This window comes from Bos grunniens, chromosome 10 (genome assembly GCF_055505025.1).
Source record: "Bos grunniens cultivar Pamir isolate PY7600 chromosome 10, Bosgru_T2T1.0, whole genome shotgun sequence".
Lineage (NCBI taxonomy): Eukaryota > Metazoa > Chordata > Mammalia > Artiodactyla > Bovidae > Bos > Bos grunniens.
The window spans coordinates 49,072,456-49,091,716 of NC_141174.1; the positions used below are offsets into that span (position 1 = coordinate 49,072,456).

At 35.1% G+C, this 19,261-nt stretch overlaps 1 protein-coding gene across 5 annotated transcripts in view; it reads right to left on the minus strand.

Annotated features, from left to right (window-relative positions):
* Positions 1-19,261, minus strand: part of RFX7 (regulatory factor X7) — a 145,702-nt gene that overhangs the window by 35,636 nt on the left and 90,805 nt on the right. For all 5 annotated transcript variants that reach the window (XM_086321108.1, XM_086321106.1, XM_086321105.1 and 2 more), the window contains exons 4-5: positions 9,288-9,370; positions 6,685-6,807 (exon numbers count right to left, since the gene is read on the minus strand). In XM_086321108.1, coding sequence (XP_086177234.1) covers positions 6,685-6,807; positions 9,288-9,370 — 206 coding nt within the window. The remainder of the gene's footprint in view (positions 1-6,684; positions 6,808-9,287; positions 9,371-19,261) is intronic.

Consider the following 19,261-nt stretch of genomic DNA (forward strand, 5'->3'; position numbering starts at 1 on the left):
CTAATGGATGAGACTTAAAAAAAAACTGCTCTCACTACCTTAAGCCTCTAGTTCTAACTACTTTTTCTTTCTCTAACTCTTTAAAAACAAGTCTTTACTCAAGTTCTTTACTTACCATCTGTTTACCTTTCATGACATTGAAATCAGGCTTCATCCCCTAGATAAGGAAACTGCTCTGGCAAGAGTCTACGGGCCTATTAACTGACTTTTTCTTGTCTCCCTCTTATTTGAGCTGCCCGAGGCACAGGAGATTGGGGTGAATTCCAGTCTCAAAATAATCTCTTTTCTTACATTATCACACAACATGGTTTCTTGTTTCTCTTTTAAATTGTACCTCATTTTTGAAAGTGAAAATGAAAGTGAAGTCGTGTTTGACTCTTTGCGACCCCATGGACTGTAGCCTACCAGGCTCCTCTGTCCATGGGATTTTCCAGGCAATAGTACTGGAGTGGATTGCCATTTCCTTCTCCAGGGGATATTCCCGACCCAGGGATCGAACCCAGGTCTCCCACATTGTAGACAGGCGCTTTACCGTCTGAGCCACCAGGGAAGTCCTAAATACCTCATTTTTGGAGGGCTCTTATTCCTAACTCCTAAATACCAATTCTCTCCTTAACTTTAGTTTCTCACTTCCTGCTGATGTTGTTTTTACTGCCTAAGTTTTCAGTGACCCTGCATGACCTACATGTGGAAGTAGTCTAACTTTTTCGGCCTGGTCTCCAATATCTTCTCCTGAACTCTGATCATAAGCCTCCCTGCATTAAGTACTGCACCTTCCACCTAGAATGCCCTTTCTGAATCCCTAGTCCACTTGGTAAACATCTTAGTTTTTATTCAAGTCACCTCTTCTGTGATGTCTGATTTCAATTCACCAAGATGAACTAGTAACTCTTTCTTTGCACCCATTTCTTTACTGGTCTGTTTCTCTTATTTGAGAGTAGGGATTGTGTATATAATGCTCGGTGAATTAATACACTCAAATTAATTTATTTTTTAAAACTTTATTTTAATTTGTCCTTAGGAGTAGTAAAGTTGAAGTCTTAATAGTGTTAGCTAAAAGAAAAGTAATCAGTGCCTAACAACTGCAATGTATGCTGGGAGCAGATAAAAAAGTTAAGGTAGTAAGAGCAGTGATGAATTGATAAAGATTCAAGATATGGAGCACCTGGGTTCATAGACATGCAGTTTCCATGGGCAGGGGGCGGGGAGTGGTTACTGGAAAGGACTGATTTTAAATTAGGAGACTTTGTTTGTTATGACTATAACATGTGTTGGTATAGTTGACATAATTTGGGACCAGTCAGCCTTCTCTACAAATGCGTCAAATAATAGAACTAATACCTTTCCTGACACAGTATTTAGAATTCTAGCTTTATTCTGCCACTGTACTATTACTGCTTTCTCTTATTACTGTAAAAAGTTGAGAAAGGAAAAATGAGCACTCTGTAAAGGGACTAGTGCTATGAAACATAGAGAAGTTGAGGAAAGACAGGTTATCAACTAGCCCCTTGAGAATCAAGTCACTGGAAACATAGGGAAAAGAGAAAACCAGGATAAGGCTTCCTCTGTGAAACAGGCCACACCAAGGAAGCATAAAAATAAAAACCACACCTGAAAAGTTGTAACTTAAAGGCTAGACAATGTATTTAGGTTAACAACTCAGACATTACAACTATTAATGTAAATTTAAATGGTAAAAATCTTTTGCCGGTTTATGTCTTAGGTATATTTAATATACATATTCAGCTGTCAAATAAGAACATAATTTAATAATGCTGAAACTGATTATTTTTATGTTTTAGTTTACTATTTCTAAATAGTTAAATATATTTAAAATACAATTAAGGTTTGGAAAATGCTACCCCATAAACAGAACAGCATTTGGGACAAGTTTCTAGAGTTAATAGGGATTAATGTAAAAAGAGTTCAGCTTTAAGGTCAGAAATCCTGGTTTCAGATTTGTCCAGAACAGTTACTTCTGAATCATAAGGACCTCACTTATAAAGCAGGAATAATATCTGCTTTCATTTACTTTATACTGATGATCTAACATTAAACAATATATATTTAAGAAATTTATAAATTCTGCCCACATGTTTAGGTCTGAGTTAGATTTTAAGCAGATGGAGAACATTTATATGCCATTTAACTCATGAAATGTCCACTATTTAAAGCTCTTAAATATGTTACTAGAATCTATTTCTAACTTCAAGGTTGTCCTCAAAATTTAAATTACACTGATTAATACAATAGAAATTACAAACTCACATGCATAAGTACACAAGAATCACAACTATATTAATATAGTTATAATTATAAGAATCACAACTATATTAATATAGTTATAATAATTAATATAGTTATAATATAGTTTGTATTAATGGCTATATACAAACTGAAAAGCAAAACAATCATGTTCCTTAAAATATTAAATATATTAAAAAAAAAAAAAGGATTTGGACATTTGTGTCCCAGGAAACACTGTAGCCAAAGTTGTCAAGTTTATAAATCTGAACATTTGTGATTCTACTCAGAATGAAAGCAAACAGATTTTCAAAAATGCTAAAACAGGCTGCATATTATTTTGTAAGAAATGTACTTAAGATTAATGCTTGTGTTTCTCTATCATGCAGGAGGAAGAAGCAGCAGGAACTGTGGTTGCTGCCATCTCTGTTGCTAGTTGTGTGCAAACACCAGTGTTCTGGGACTGGTTCATTCACCAGCTTCTTCTGTCAGTCAGATTTCAAGACCAGAGACAATGTTAGATTACAACTTTTAGAAATGTAATAATGTGAACTGCCTAAAACAAAATGATATAAATGGTGAGACTAAAAGGATGGACAAATAGACACTTATATTAGACTGATATCCAAGATGGGTTACAAATACTGGTATCAGAGAATTTAACATACATTTAATGTGACAAAGGATCTTTTTTTTGGTTGAGAACAGGTTTTAACTATCATAAAGATACACAATCATGAATGTTTTCTGTCTTGAAGAGACAGAAGCAAAAACCCATCAAAAATAAGAAATTGTGAGAAACATTACTTTTGTAAAAGATTAACACACTACTTGTGCTCAACTAATAGACAAAAGAGCAAGGATTTTTTGCAGAATTTGAATATTACAGCAAAGTAGTTTTAGTATTTATCAATATAAGCCAATATACAGTGCAAAAAAAGAGAATGTCCAGAAATATTTATAAAAATTCATAATGTGTTAGGCTGAGAGTAAACCTCAACAATTACAAAAAATAAAAACCTGAATGAGCCACATTCTTTGACTACAATATATTGGGTAAGATGTTACGGAAAAACCCAAATGAACTTTTTGGCCAACCCAGTAATATAACTAGAAATTAAGTGCAAAAATGGAAAAAAAAAGTCCAACTCCCTCAAGCACATAAAAAGTTCCTAAGTATTTTGGTACAAAGGAGTAATCAAAGCTGTAATTGCACACTATTAGAAAGTAATGGTAAATGTAACAACTGTACCCATACCTAAGGAATACAGCCAGAAATATAAGAGGCAAATTCATAGATACAAATGTCTTTATCTTAAGTAGGAAGTCTTCTTATCTTTAGTAAGGAAAAAACCTGAAAAAAATCAGGATAACAAAAATAAAGACACCTAAAAATGAGACGGAATACAAAAAAAATAAAACCAACATATCAATCTTTGTTTTTTAAAAGAAAACCAATAAAAGTAAACTATAGCTAAGTATAATTTGAAAAAAAAAAAAAAGGAAATTCGAATGAATAAAACTAGAAATATAAAAAAGTATACAACAGATAAAGAAGATACTGTTTGTAAGAGAATAGTATTTGTAATATCATGCCAATATATTTGAAAATCTGAATGAATTCCAGGAAAAACCAATGATCAAAATAGATTAATGAAGTAAAAAAATCTAACCAGGAAAAAATACAAAAAATTGTCAAAGAATTACCTCCAACAAAGCCTCCAGGCCTAGATGGTATTATAGCTGAGTTCTTTAAAACTTTCAAGAACAAGTAAGTCCCATGCTATATAAACTGTTCCAGAGCACAGAAAATTAGGGAAAGAGTTCCAATTCAGTTACGAAGCTGGCCTAACCCTGATATCAAAACCTGACAAAGATAGCACAAAAAAGAAAATTCACTTATGAATATAGATGCAAAGATCCTACAAAATATACTTGAAAAGAGAAATCAACAGTATGCTAAAAGATTACACATCCTGACATGCAGAAGACATTCATTCTAGGAATAAAAGAAGGGTTTATATTAGGTACTATCATTATACATCATATTAATAGATCATAGAATAAGGACTGAATAATTTTAACAGATGCCCAAAAAGCATTCTGGTAAATTTCAGTATCAATTTCTCATAAAACAGCCAATATAAGTTAGAAAAGTGATTTCAAGCATCATAAAAAATTGATTGGTATGAAAATAAAACCATGGACATTTCTGAAAAAAAGGGATCATGAGGGAAGGCTGGTCCTATCGCTGTTAATTTTTAGCTTTTTAAACATTTACTGGCTAAAATACTTAAAAATACTATGGTGTTAAAGTAAGAAGAGAAAAATACAAAAAAAGAAAACTGAGTCCAAAGGGCTTTAGTAAGATAAAAGGTACATTTAGATTAGTATTGTGAAAAAAAAATTTTATTATCAATAAATAAGACTGGGATAATTAACCATTTAGAAAAAATTAAAATTAGTTCCTTATCTTAAGGCATTTGTTTACAAAAATAAACATATATACTTGGTCCAGAAGGACTAAAGGGTTATGCATGAAAAATGAAATGAGTAACATCAAGGGAAAATACACATGGATTATTCAGCAGCTAGGGGCACTGGGAAGTTCTTTCTAAGCAAAATAGCAATTTCATAAGCTGCAAAGACGTAGACAGATCTGACTACGTATAAAAAACTAAAATTAAAGAATAAACAGTAATCTTGGAACAATTACATTTTAGTAGTTAATATCCTTAATATACAGTGGTCATAAGCCAGCAATTCCAATTTTAATAATCTACACAAAATTATAGTCAAGAATATTCACTGCAGTATTATTTGTAAACAGTTTCCTCATTTAAGAATTGTATAAGCAGTGGGGTCAAAATTTGATTAAACAATAATAAGAAAAGAAGGCGTTAGAAAAAATAAAAAGAAGTAATAAGCCAAAATGTTTATTTTTAGGTAGTATGATTTACTGGTGCTAGTTTTCTTATACATTTATGACTATCTGTCAAACTTTCATGATGAATACATACTACTTTCATAATTAGAAAAACTAACACATTAGTCATCACTTTCATAAATACATGTGATTATCAGGCTTCAAAAGTTTCAACAAATATAAAAATTTGTAACAGTTTGTAAGTCAACTGTCTTTGCGTGTGGAAAGTCCCTTAAACCTTTTAGTTCTAATAATATCTTAATTTAGCATAAAAATACAGTTAAAAGAAAAGATACAGTCTTAGATTATAACTTCATTTATTCTCTCAAAGAGATTTTGATTTTAATGACTGTTAAAGGGATTGGTTTTCACACAAATATATCTGCCATTGCAATGAACAGAAATAATTCAAAATAAAGGTTTTTCAGTGAGTATTTAGAACAGAATCAATTTAAGACTTGTTACTCTATGTTAGGTTTTTATTCAGGAAACCTCATTAAGGTACTCCAAACTGGAAGATGACTAGTCCAAAAGGTCTTTAGAAAAAGGCTCTTAAAAAAATTACATATATATATATAAAATTCATATTCTTGAGGGTAGAAGCTGTGTCTTATTTATTGTATCCTCAGAACTTAACAGAGTTTGAGATGGCATGTAGGCGGTATTCAGCAGATTGCTATAGATTGAGAAAATGAACTTTACAGATTTGGGTCACAAGTACTCTTAGCTTTAATTTTCCTAAAGAGGAAACATCTAAAGCTGTTCAGTTAAACCTCGTACCCTTGATTTGTTTCAGACATGTCCCTTTAAACTTTCTCCAACTCTAGCACATTTCTTAAGGTGAGTGAATCAGAATTTTTAATGAGGATAGAAAGTTTTCTTTCTAGATACCAATGATCTTAGAAAGTGTCGTTCTTTTGCATCATACAATGGTTTAACAGCAGCATTTACTTGATACTTTTCTTCCAAATTGTGTAAGGACAACACAGAGAATCTCCTTGCTTTGATATTTCAATATTCAGAAAATTTTGGTTTCATTTACTCTGCCAGAACACTCTAAATCAATTATAAAATGTTAAACAAGACTAGATTTAGGATCTCTTAATTTTCTCTAATCAGAAGGGCCCATTAGCCTCTATACTTGTGCTTACCACGTTTAAGTAAATTACATGTACAATCAAAACTGTCTGAGTGTCTCCTATGTACAAGGCGCTGAACTCCTTTGTCTGAGAAAATTCACAACATTCCATATACTTTGTTTTTTCCTCAGGTCTCTATGCCTTCAGATATCACTCCTGTCATCCAGAAGAATTTTACAGAAATCCTTTCACTCAGTAATGTTGTTCTTTATTATATACACAATGAGCGAAGCTTAGACATGGGAGGAATCTTACAGATGTCCAAGTTAAATTCTCATATACCAGCATGATATTCACCAATGATAAACAAATCATCATAGCCATAGTTAAGCTCTTTAATACATTGTATGCCAGACATACACACATACAACTTACTTGTACTCATCATAGACTTCCTGTTTGGGCAGTGAAGTCTCAGGATGCTCCTCTAGGGTATTTCGAATCCAGGAGAAGGCATGCATCTGCTGTGCCCGACTAGATGACATGGCATTCTGATCACTAATCATAAAACAAGAACATATTTTAGCTGAAACAGACGGCAATTCACTGATAATTTTTGAGCCAGGCCTAAATGTTCCACTAAAGGACTGTGTGTAAACACACTATAAATGATCAAACCAAACTCTGGGCTTAGAGTATATGCCCAGCTTTCCAAACACAAATTGTCCACCTATGGTTGTGAGCCATTTTCTATACCTAGTGTTCGGCTGAAGTTATGGCCCTGTTCCATCCCCTACCATTGTCTCTAAAACGGCAGAGGTGATGGAGTACTGAAAACATAAGGTATTTGTTTAGCCCACAACTCCCTCTAAGGGGACATCTGCTCACTTACTTGCCTGTTCATTTGCCTAAACTTATGAAATCATCGAACTACAAAATGAAAGTTATCGAAAACATTGTTTATTTTCTATTTGCTTAGCATTCTCAAGTAACTACCCTAAAATTTTACTTTCTATGCTTTGGAATGGAATTCACACTCGAGAGATCCTGACAGGACAAATCTCCCTCCATGGGCCTTCCTGTAATTGGCCCTCCTCTCCAGACTAATGTCTTCACTAAACATTATATGTTTTTATTAACTGGCATTGTCACTTACAAACTAATTTCATGAAATGAACAACCAAGACAATGTGAGGGAAGCTCCTCATTTGACTCGGACATTCATTTCAGCTACAAAAACAATAATAATTTAGGTATTTCCAAAGAAATTACTGACCAATTTCTAGGACAAAAAAAATATTAAAACAGTTACAAAATTTGGTTCAAGGGGAAAAAGTAAAAGCAGCAGATTTTCCACTCCATTTCTTTTCATACATATACTTTTAAAGTAGGAGACTCTTAAGTGTAACGTCTATAAATGAAATGAATTCTGAGAAATTTTAAAAGGGTAGAGAAACTCAGAGTAGAATGTATGAACCAACAACTTATCTCTACATTTTCTAAATGAGGCTATTACATGTTTTTACTAATGAAAACAAAGTAATACCCAAGCACTCAAAACATCACACATTTATCATAAATTCATGTGCCATACAGAGAATTCACTTTTTCCTCCCTTTTTAAAATTCTGTGATCTGCTTACCTGACAACCTAAAAAAATTCTTGCACTTTATTGTTCACAATAGTTATGTTTATTCTTTGATTTTTCAGTTTAATTTTCAAAATCTCCCACACTGCATAAATATATTGATCTATTTATAAAACATAAGCCAATTGCATTTCACAGCATTTATTCGGGTACTCAATAAACTGTGGAAAACTCTGAAAGAGATGGGAATACCAGACCACCTGACCTGCCTCTTGAGAAACCTGTATGCAGGTCAGAAAGCAAGAGTTAGAAACGGACATGGAACAACAGACTGGTTCCAAATAGGAAAAGGAGTACGTCAAGGCTGTATATTGTCACCCTGCTTATTTAACTTCTAATGCAGAGTACATCATGAGAAACGCTGGGCTGGAGGAAGCACAAGCTGGAATCAAGATTGCTGGGAGAAATATCAATAACCTCAGATATGCAGATGACACCACCCTTATGGAAGAAAGTGAAGAAGAACTAAAAGGCCTCTTGATGAAAGTGAAAAAGTTGGCTTAATGCTCAACATTCAGAAAACTAAGATCATGGCATCTGGTCCCATCACTTCATGGCAAATAGATGGGGAAACAGTAGAAACAGTGGCAGACTTTATTTTTCTGGGCTCCAAAATCACTGCAGATGGTGACTGCAGCCATGAAATTAAAAGACACTTGCTCCTTGGAAGGAAAGTTATGATGAACCTAGAGAGCATATTAAAGAGCAGAGACATTACTTTGTCAACAAAGGTCCGTCTAGTCAAGCCTATGGTTTTTCCAGTAGTCATGTATGGATGTGAGAGTTGGACTATAATGAAAGCTGAGCACCGAAGAATTGATGCTTTTGAACTGTGGTGTTGGAGAAGACTCTTGAGAGTCCCTTGGACTGCAAGGAGATCCAACCAGTCCATCCTAAAGCAGATCAATCCTGGGTGTTCATTGGAAGGACTGATGTTGAAGCTGAAACTCCAATACTTTGGCCACCTGATTCGAAGAACTGACTCATTGGAAAAGACCCTGATGCTGGGAAAGATTGAGGGCAGGAGGAGAAGGGGACAACAGAGGATGAGATGGTTGGATGGCCTCACCGACTCAATGGACATGAATTTGGGTAAACTCCAGGAGTTGGTGATGGACAGGGAGGCCTGGTGTGCTGCGGTTCACAGGGTTGCAAGGAGTCAGACACGACTGAGCGACTAAACTGACTGACTCAGGTACACAAATGTACCCAGGTACACAAATAAATTAGCAAAAACTACAGGTAAACATTTAACCAAATATGATCAAAGACTAAAATATCTACTGTTTTGCCAGTCATTTTCTGATGATTTTAGAAATAGTGCAAAACGGTAATAAGCACAACACACATATAAACAGTGTAACTGAGGCAAAGACAAGAAGAGATATACCTTTTCTCTCCATTGCTGAGACCAGAAGGCAGCTGAAGGTAGAGGTAGAGTTTCTCTAGGTCTGTAAACTTCTCAACTTCTTGCTGTTAGTTAAAAAGGATTAAAAAACAAAGGTCATTTTAAAAATTGTTTTTCCCTCAACAAAATTTACTAACATCTTCCTAAAAAAATACTATCTAAATTTAAACCAGATGGAATGAGTCACTTGCCAAAGCACAGAAAATCTAGGCTTTTTTCTCATCAGTAAAATAATACAGTCATGTTGTTTGACAAATTTATTGCATATAAAATGCTGATTAGTAAGAGAAAATGGTACTTTCTTATTATTTCTTACATCCTGGGTATAAATAAAATCAAATCAATGCTGAGATAAAAATTCCTCATTTTAAACCTCATTTAAAGAAGGAGGGTTGTACAATGTTACAGGAAAAGTACTAGACTGGGAGTCAAGAGACTATTTACTAATAGCCTAACCATTTAATTGGTTGTGAGACTTCCATGCCTTATCAGGTTTTCTTTAAAAATGTAAAATGAATGAGACAATTTCTAGGATTCTTTTCTAATTCTCAAAAATCTAGAACATGTGACTAATGATGCTACTGTCAATGGGGGTGGAACTGAGGTTTAAAAATCCAGTTATTCCTCAGTATCTGTGGATAACTGGTTCCAGGAACTCCCTTCTCCCCCACTGTGGATACCAAAATACACAAATGCACAAGTCCTTTACATAAAATGGTGGTATACAGTCGGTCCTCCTTAAGCACCATAACCAAGGAATCAAATGTGATCCTGGGTTGGTTGAAACTGCAAGTGCACGACCTCTGGATCCACAGGGCCAACTGTACCAAAGTACAAACAACAGTCCCTTTCACACAACGCCGATGTGATTATTCTCTGACTTGCAACAGTGGATGCTATTTGCAGAATCTATTTGTAAGATTGTCTGTCACTACTGTTCTGCAACGTTGTCATTTTATCTATAAATGTAACCTTTAAAATAATTTCCACTATTCAGAGGACTGTATAGTTGTCTTCCCAGATGAGATTGCCACAAGATAGTTTTAAATCTGCCATAAATCCTACTGCAATAAAAACATATGTAACATTTTGGCAACCTAATTCATTACAATTGAACTGCATTACAATTGAATTGCACTGCAATGGAAAATATAGACAGATTACTGGCATTTTTGGTGACAGAATCCTTACATAATAAAGTACAACTAAACACAGATCCAATTTATTTAAAAAGCATAAACTGATATAATTTAGCCTATTCTTATTCTCACCAGAATTCATTCAAAAATGGTTTAATCTTAGAATCTATCCACAGAATGATTTAATCAATTACATGCAATCAACTCTCAAATCTACATTGTTTTCATTCTACTGTCTATGGGGTATTTTCCAAATAGTTCTAATATCTGATAGACTGACCAGCAATATCTTATATAACTTTCCCCTCTACAACAACAACAACAAAATCCTATAGAAACACAGACATTTCCTTTCAAAACTGTTATTTAACATCTTCTTTTCTCTAGTTTCCCAGCGTTCAGTTTGGGAGTCTGCCTAGTTTTGTTCCTCTTGGTGTGTTCCATTCTAATCCTCCATTTAGACTTCTTAACTCTTTCCCCCATGTTCTTCCAGTCTCTTTATTTTCCCAGCCACTCTATTAGTTTAAGTGTTTAGCTGTCTTTCTTTCAACAATAAAGGAGAACTCATTTACTCATTTATTTATTCACTAATTTTATTTTGTGTAACATTCCACAAATGGTAAGTGTTAACATATTGTGTATCACAACCTATATAAAGGCTGGAAATAGATGAACAACACAATAGTCCCTGCCCTGAAGTAACTTACAATGATTCTTTTTTTTTTTAATTTTTTAATATAAATTTACTTATTTTAATTGGAGGTAATTACAATATTGTATTGGTTTTGCCATACATCAACATGAATCCGCCACGGGTGTACACATGTTCCCCATCCTGAACCCCCCTCCCACCTCCCTCCCCATACCATCCCTCTGGGTCAACCCAGTGAACCAGCCCTGAGCACCCTGTATCATGCATCGAACCTTGACTGGTGATTCATTTCACATATGATATTATACATGTTTCAATGCCATTCTCCCAAATCATCCCACCCTCGCCCTCTCCCACAGAGTCCAAAAGACTGTTCTATACATCTGTGTCTCTTTTGCTGTCTCACATACAGGGTTATCGTTACCATCTTTCAAAATTCCATATATACGCGTTAGTATACTGTATTGGTGTTTTTCTTTCTGGCTTCACTCTGTATAATATGCTCCAGTTTCATCCACCTCATTAGAACTGATTCAAATGTATTCTTTTTAATGGATGAGTAATACTCCACTGTGTATATGTACCACAGCTTTCTTATCCATTCGTCTGCTGACAGACATCTAGGCTGCTTCCATGTCCTGGCTATTATAAACAATGCTGCGATGAACATTGGGGTACATGTTGTCTCTTTCAATTTTGGTTTCCTCAGTGTGTATGCCCAGCAGTGGGATTGCTGGGTCATATGGCAGTTCTATTTCCAGTTTTTTTTTTTTAATTTTATTTTTAAACTTTACAATATTGTATTAGTTTTGCCAAATATCGAAATGGAAAGAATAAAATACTTAGGAATATATCTACCTAAAGAAACTAAAGACCTATATATAGAAAACTATAAAACACTGGTGAAAGAAATCAAAGAGGACACTAATAGATGGAGAAATATACCATGTTCATGGATTGGAAGAATCAATATAGTGAAAATGAGTATACTACCCAAAGAAATTTATAGATTCAATGCAATCCCTATCAAGCTACCAACAGTATTCTTCACAGAGCTATAACAAATAATTTCACAATTTGTATGGAAATATTTCCAGTTTTTTAAGGAATCTCCACACTGTTCTCCATAGTGGCTGTACTAGTTTGCATTCCCACTAACAGTGTAAGAGGGTTCCCTTTTCTCTACACCCTCTCCAGCATTTATTGCTTGTAGATTTTTGGATAGCAGCCATTCTGACTGGCATGAAATGGTACCTCATTGTGGTTTTGATTTGCATTTTTCTGATAATGAGTGATGTTGAGCATCTTTTCACGTGCTTATTAGCCATCTGTATGTCTTCTTTGGAGAAATATCTGTTTAGCTCTTTGGCCCACAATGATTCTTGAGTTACTAAAAAATTTCTAACTATCTGTTTTGCCTGTATCTATTTTTCCCCACTTTAATCTGTCTTAAATATAGTTCCTTAATACCTCTTGTTGAATATTACTAACATCACCCACTTAAACCCAACAGAGCCTTTCACATTAAATCAAAAATAGTTTATGTTACCAAAAAACCCATGAGTATTATTACGGGCAAAGTCTAAGAAAATGCAACACAAAACATCTTTTTTTTCCCCTTGGGTAAACTGTCTTTCTTAATGGAATATTATTCAGCCATAAAAATGAGCGAAATCTTGCCATTTGTGGCCACATGAATGGACCTTGAGGGCACTATGCTAAGTAAAACAAGTCAGACAGAAAAGGATAAATATCATATGATCTTCCTTTTATATGGAATCTAAAAACAACAACAAAACAGACAAAAACCCTGAGCCCACGGATACTGTGATGATTGGTGGCAGCCTGAGGTGGGGGGATGGAGTGTAGATTGTAGGAGTGGAAGAAGGGGGTCATAAAGCACAAATTTCTAGTTATAAAATGAGTAAGTCACAGGGATATAATGTATAGCAATGGTGAATATAATTTCAAAGTAGCCAGGATAGACCTCCAAAATTCTCACTATAAAAAAAAAATTTTGTAGCTATGTATGATGATGCTGTGAAAGTGCTGCACTCAATATGCCAGCAAATTTGGAAAACTCAGCAGTGGCCACAGGACTGGAAAAGGTCAGTTTTCATTCCAATCCCAAAGAAAGGCAATGCCAAAGAATGCTCAAACTACTGCACAGTTGCACTCATCTCACACACTAGTAAAGTAATGCTCAACATTCTCCAAGCCAGGCTTCAGCAATATGTGAACCGTGAACTTCCTGATGTTCAAGCTGGTTTTAGAAAAGGCAGAGGAACCAGAGATCAAATTGCCAACATCCGCTGGATCATCTAAACAGCAAGAGAGTTCCAGAAAAATATCTATTTCTGCTTTATTGACTATGCCAAAGCCTTTGACTGTGTGGATCACAATAAACTGTGGAAAATTCTGAAAGAGATGGGAATACCAGACCACCTGACCTGCCTCTTGAGAAATTTGTATGCAGGTCAGGAAGCAACAGTTAGAACTGGACATGGAACAACAGACTGGTTCCAAATAGGAAAAGGAGTTCATCAAGGCTGTATATTGTCACCCTGTTTATTTAACTTCTAATGCAGAGTACATCATGAGAAACTCTGGACTGGAAGAAGCACAAGCTGGAATCAAGATTGCCGGGAGAAATATCAATCACCTCAGATATGCAGATGACACCACCCTTATGGCAGAAAGTGAAGAGGAACTAAAAAGTCTCTTGATGAAAGTGAAAGAGGAGAGTGAAAAAGTTGGCTTAAAGCTCAACATTCACAAAATGAAGATCATGGCATCCGGTCCCACCACCTCATGGGAAATACATGGGGAAACAGTGGAAACAGTGTCAGACTTTATTTTTCTGGGCTCCAAAATCACTACAGATGGTGACTGCAGCCATGAAATTAAAAGACGCTTACTCCTTGAAAGGAAAGTTATGACCAACCTAGATAGCATATTCAAAAGCAGAGACATTACCTTGCCAACAAAGGTTCGTCTAGTCAAAGCTATGGTTTTTCCTGTGGTCATGTATGGATGTGAGAGTTGGACTGTGAAGAAGCCTGAGCGCCGAAGAATTGATGCTTTTGAACTGTGGTGCTGGAGAAGACTCTTCAGAGTCCCTTGGACTGCAGGGAGATCCAACCAGTCCATTCTGAAGGAGATCAGCCCTGGGTGTTCTTTGGAAGCAATGATGCTAAAGCTGAAACTCCAGTACTTTGGCCACCTCATGCGAAGAGTTGACTCATTGGAAAAGACTCTGATGCTGGGAGGGATTGGGGGCAGGAGGAGAAGGGGACGACAGAGGATGAGATGGCTGGATGGCATCACTGACTCGATGGACGTGAGTCTGAGTGAACTCCGGGAGTTGGTGATGGACAGGGAGGCCTGGCGTGCTGCAATTCATGGGGTCACAAAGAGTCGGACATGACTGAGCGACTGATCTGATCTGATCTGATGGTGATAAAGGTTAACTAGATTTATTGCAGTCATCATTTTATAACACAAGCATACCTCGGAGGTACTATAGGTTCAGTCTTAGACCACCACAATAAAACAAATACTACAATAAAGTGAGTCACATAAATTTTTGGTTTCTTAGTGCATATAAAAGTTATCTTTGCTCGTGCTCAGTCGCTAAATCGTGTCTGCCTATTTGTGACCCCATGACTGTAGCCCACCTGGTTCCTCTGTCCATGGAATTCTCCAGGCAAGAATGCTGGAAAATGTGAAAATTTATTGTCATTTCCTTCTCCAAAAGTTACCTTTACCCTGTAATATAGTCTATCAAGTATGCAACAGCACTATATTTAAAAAACAAGGCACATACTTTAATTAGAAGTATTTTATTGCTTAAAAAGATGCTAACCATCATCTGATAATGCAGGCAGGTTTACCACAAACCCTCAATTTATAAAAAATAATATCTGTAAAGTGTAATAAAATGCAATAAAACAAGGTATGCCCATATATACAAATACAGAATCATTATGTTGTACACCTGAAACTAATATAATGTTACATCAGTTACACCTCACTTAAAAATATCAAACAAAAAACCCCACCATTTTTGATGACTAAGAATAAAAAAAACTTTATGTTGTTGGAAAAACCTTGGTTTCTATAGTTTTCAACTTTTATATATACTAGAGAAAAGAACAGGGAAGAAATCCCAGAAGGAATTCAGAAGATAATCCAAATTAGGATAAAGTACCAAAGAGATGATTCAAAGATGGAATCGTTTTGAAAAAGATCAAACTCACTGCTGCATCCTTTAGTTTGTCTTTCAAACAGTGAAAAATTACTACTGTCAATTACTCTTTTGTTATGTGGGACTCCACACACAGAAGAAAATAATCGGAGAGTTCACTAAAACTGACATCAAAATTCTAAGAAGCAAACGAGAACAAAATGACTTAAGTGTACAGTGATGGCATTCTAGTCCAGTGAAGCTGAGTTTACCATGAGAATTTTGGTTTTGGATACACCTGTCACTTCCTGCTAATCACTGGCCTCCAAAACAGTGATCCGTGGTGTATAAGACCTTAACTTTGATTATATCAAGGCAAGAATATCATGTGGCAAGTATGTTAAACATCAGATTATTTGATATACTGTATAAAGATTTAAACATCAAAATAAAGTTTTGTTCCATGTGGAGATCCATTAATTGTCAAAAAGAAGTATGCTTGATGGATTTGCTGCTTTATTTTTAGAGGATAGGAAAAAAACTGCATACATTTTAAAAAATTATAATTTTAAAATTCTGCCATAAAATAAAATAATGCATTAATATATGCTACAACGTGGATGAACCTTTGAAAACATTATGCTAGGTGAGAGAAGTCAGACACAAAAAACCATTTATCAAATGCTTTCACTTTTATGAAATATCCAGAACAGTCAAATCCATGGCGAGAGAAAGATTAATGGCTACCAGAGAGCAGTAAGAGGACTGATTGCTTAGTGGGTTTCCTTGGGGTGATGAAAATGCTTCAGAACTGGGTAGAGGTGACGTTTACATAACACTGTGAATATGCTAAATAGTACTAATGAGAAACTTTATGTTACATATATTTAACAACAATAAACATTACAATTTTTAATAGAGCTTGATATATGTGGCAGACATATCTGAGCATCTGACCTGAAACTTCCAGTGACAATTATCAACATCCCTATTTATTAGGCTTAAAAGTCTTCATTTTCTTGAGTTGAAGAAGTGAAGTTCTCAACAAAGAGAGAAGTTCTCAAAGCAAAGTTATTAAAAGTGTCTTCAAGTTTAGGGGGAACCTCAAGTACTATCTAGTTTGTTTAATGAACTAAGGTGATAAGTTCCCACTACTGCAGTTGCAAATCTTGCCCAAAAGCTTATGAGGCTTCTCCCCTATAGTTCAATCTTTGCAAGAAGATATCCAAAAGGAATCTTGGAACTGAAGTTTGATTCAGATGTCAAATACATTCTAGGAAACCACTCTGAAGAATTTTTGGCAAAAATCTTGTTTATTCCCAAGTAGGTAAGCAGACCTTGCGTGTCAATCATCCCATTTACATAAGCATATCTTTATACAGGTGGTTTTTCAGAAACTTTGAGTATGAAAACTTTGAAAAGCAATATTACAGACCTAATGTTGCAAATGGCCTAGATAATGCTTTGCCCTTTCACATCCTAGATAGAAAAGCATACAGCAAACAATCAGATTCCAATACTGAGGCTACCTGATGCGAAGAACTGACTCACTGGAAAAAAAGACCCTGATGCTGGGAAAAACTGAAGGTAGGAAAAGGGGACGACAGAGGATGAGATGGTTGGGCAGCATCACCGACTCTATGGACGTGAGTTTGAGTAAACTCCGGGAGTTGGTGATAGACAGGGAAGCCTGGCGTGACGCAGTCCATGGGGTCAGAGAAGCAGACACGACTGAGTGACTGAACTAAACTGAATATCCTTTTACCCCCTTTGTGGCACCTTGGGAGTCCTGTGTTTCAGTGGTGAGGCTACAACATGGCAATGTGTGTCAATGTGGGTTCCTGAGGGACTATGTGGAGCAGGGGCCTCCAGTGATTTGTGCTATATATATAATGTGAATGAAAACAAGTTCTTCTGGTTAGGCCACTGATATTTCAGGCTTCCTTTGTTTCGGCAGCATCACCTTTCCCCTCCTGATTAATATAGAAAGTTAGACCTTTTCCTCTATGTAAATAAAATGCTGAGAGAGGAAATGGGCTCCTCTCTATCACAAAAGCTTTCATTCATTTTTAGAATAGTATTTAACTTATTTTGAAATTTCAAATTATACTAGCCAAGCTATTTACGTTTATCAAATTGAGACATGGGCTAAAAAAATGTTAAGAATATGCAGTTCAGATTATATAGCTTTCATGCTTTCGTCTACTTAAAAAAAAACAAAACACCTAGTTAAAAATTCAATTCTAATAAATTTTGCCTACATGATCATACATGATCCTACAAGAGCCTGTTTGGTTACTTTGGGCCATAGCAATTACAAGGATTTTAAACTCAATTAATTCGCATTTATTGATTGTTCAAAGAAATTTTGTTTGGTGTCTACTTACACCTTCCTCCTCAACTAGATTCAAGATTCTAGTTTATCCACACCTTTTTGAGGCAAAAACTGAAAATGTAAGACAGAGCCAGACAGTACTTCTTTCAATACCCCATTTAATTTTTAAATTTAGTAAACAATAAAGTATTTCAACCAAAGTACAGAAAGTACATATGTATCACTATCCATATTAAAAGATGCTAACTTTTTGCCATATTTGCTTCAGAAGTTCTTAGAGTATACAGTATTGTTTGTTATATGGACTAAATCCAGTTTATCCATTTCTTTATGATAAGACAATTTCATTATTTCAAATAGTGCTGCAATAAAAATTCTTATTTGTGACTGTTGTGTCCTTGTGCAGGAGTTTCTGTTATAGTACGTATCCCTAAAAGTAGAAGTACTTGGTCATGTAAGATGCACATCTTTAACTTTGCTGGTATTCCCAAACTGCTCCCCAAAACTATTACGCCAATTTGTTTTCCAAAAGCAATGCTACAATTTCTCTACATTCTTATGAAAGCTTAAGATTTACATTTTAGCTAATCTTATAAGTATGAACAAGTATCCCAGCCTTGTTTTATTTTAAATTTTCTGGTTGAGGATGAAGCTATCATACTATTTATCATTTAAGTTTATACTAATGCAATAACTATCCAATTTCATCATACATCAGAGTCACTTGGAGAGATTGCTAAAGATGGTGAGAGTTTCTGACTCAGCAGTCTAGAGCAGGAACCTTGAAAATCAAAGGTTAAAAATAATGCCATTTTTACTTGCAATATTTAAAAGCAACTTCAACTGAGTTGGAATTTAATTTAGAAAAAATCTGACAACTTATCTTTGAGAGGATCATATAGCAAAATGTATGATTCACTGATCCTTCTTGAACCTGTGGAACAGACTTTTCATAAATCACCTGGTAACTGATTAGTATAGTAATAAAGCACCTTTGATGGAGCTTTTAGAAACTTGAGGTTAATAGGCAAGTCTCTTATTGATAAATTAGTAGCCAATAATGAAAAACGACCTACAGTATATATTATAGATAAATAAAGCAGCTGCTACTTGAGCATGAGTGCTGGATCTTTCAAATCTGATCTATCTAAAACAGCAGGATATAGTGGTCAGGTACAGGATACAGAATCAGAAGGCCTGGATCTGAATTCCAGATTTGCCCCTTATTAGCTTTGTGATATTAAGCAAGATGAGCATTAATTTTCAAGTCTGTGAAACACTGATAAAACACCCATGAATTTTCATGAGGATTAAAAAAAATTTGTAAAATATTTCTATGTTATTATTACCACATAAACAGTCTGGGGGACTACAGTCCATAGGGTCTCAAAGAGTTGGACACAACTGAAGTGACTTAGCACACATTACATAAATATTACTTTGAAATCTATACTTGCTGAAAGTCACATTTTGGCAAGAGAGTTTATAATTCAAATTCTATCAACAAATATAGAATATTTTATTTGAAAAAGCAACGTATCTTAAGAAATTTAGGAAACATTTGGCCTGGTGACCTGCACCAACTTGAAGAGTTATACCACAAGAGCAAGGTTCCTAGATTCTATGTGAGTATCAGACTTGACC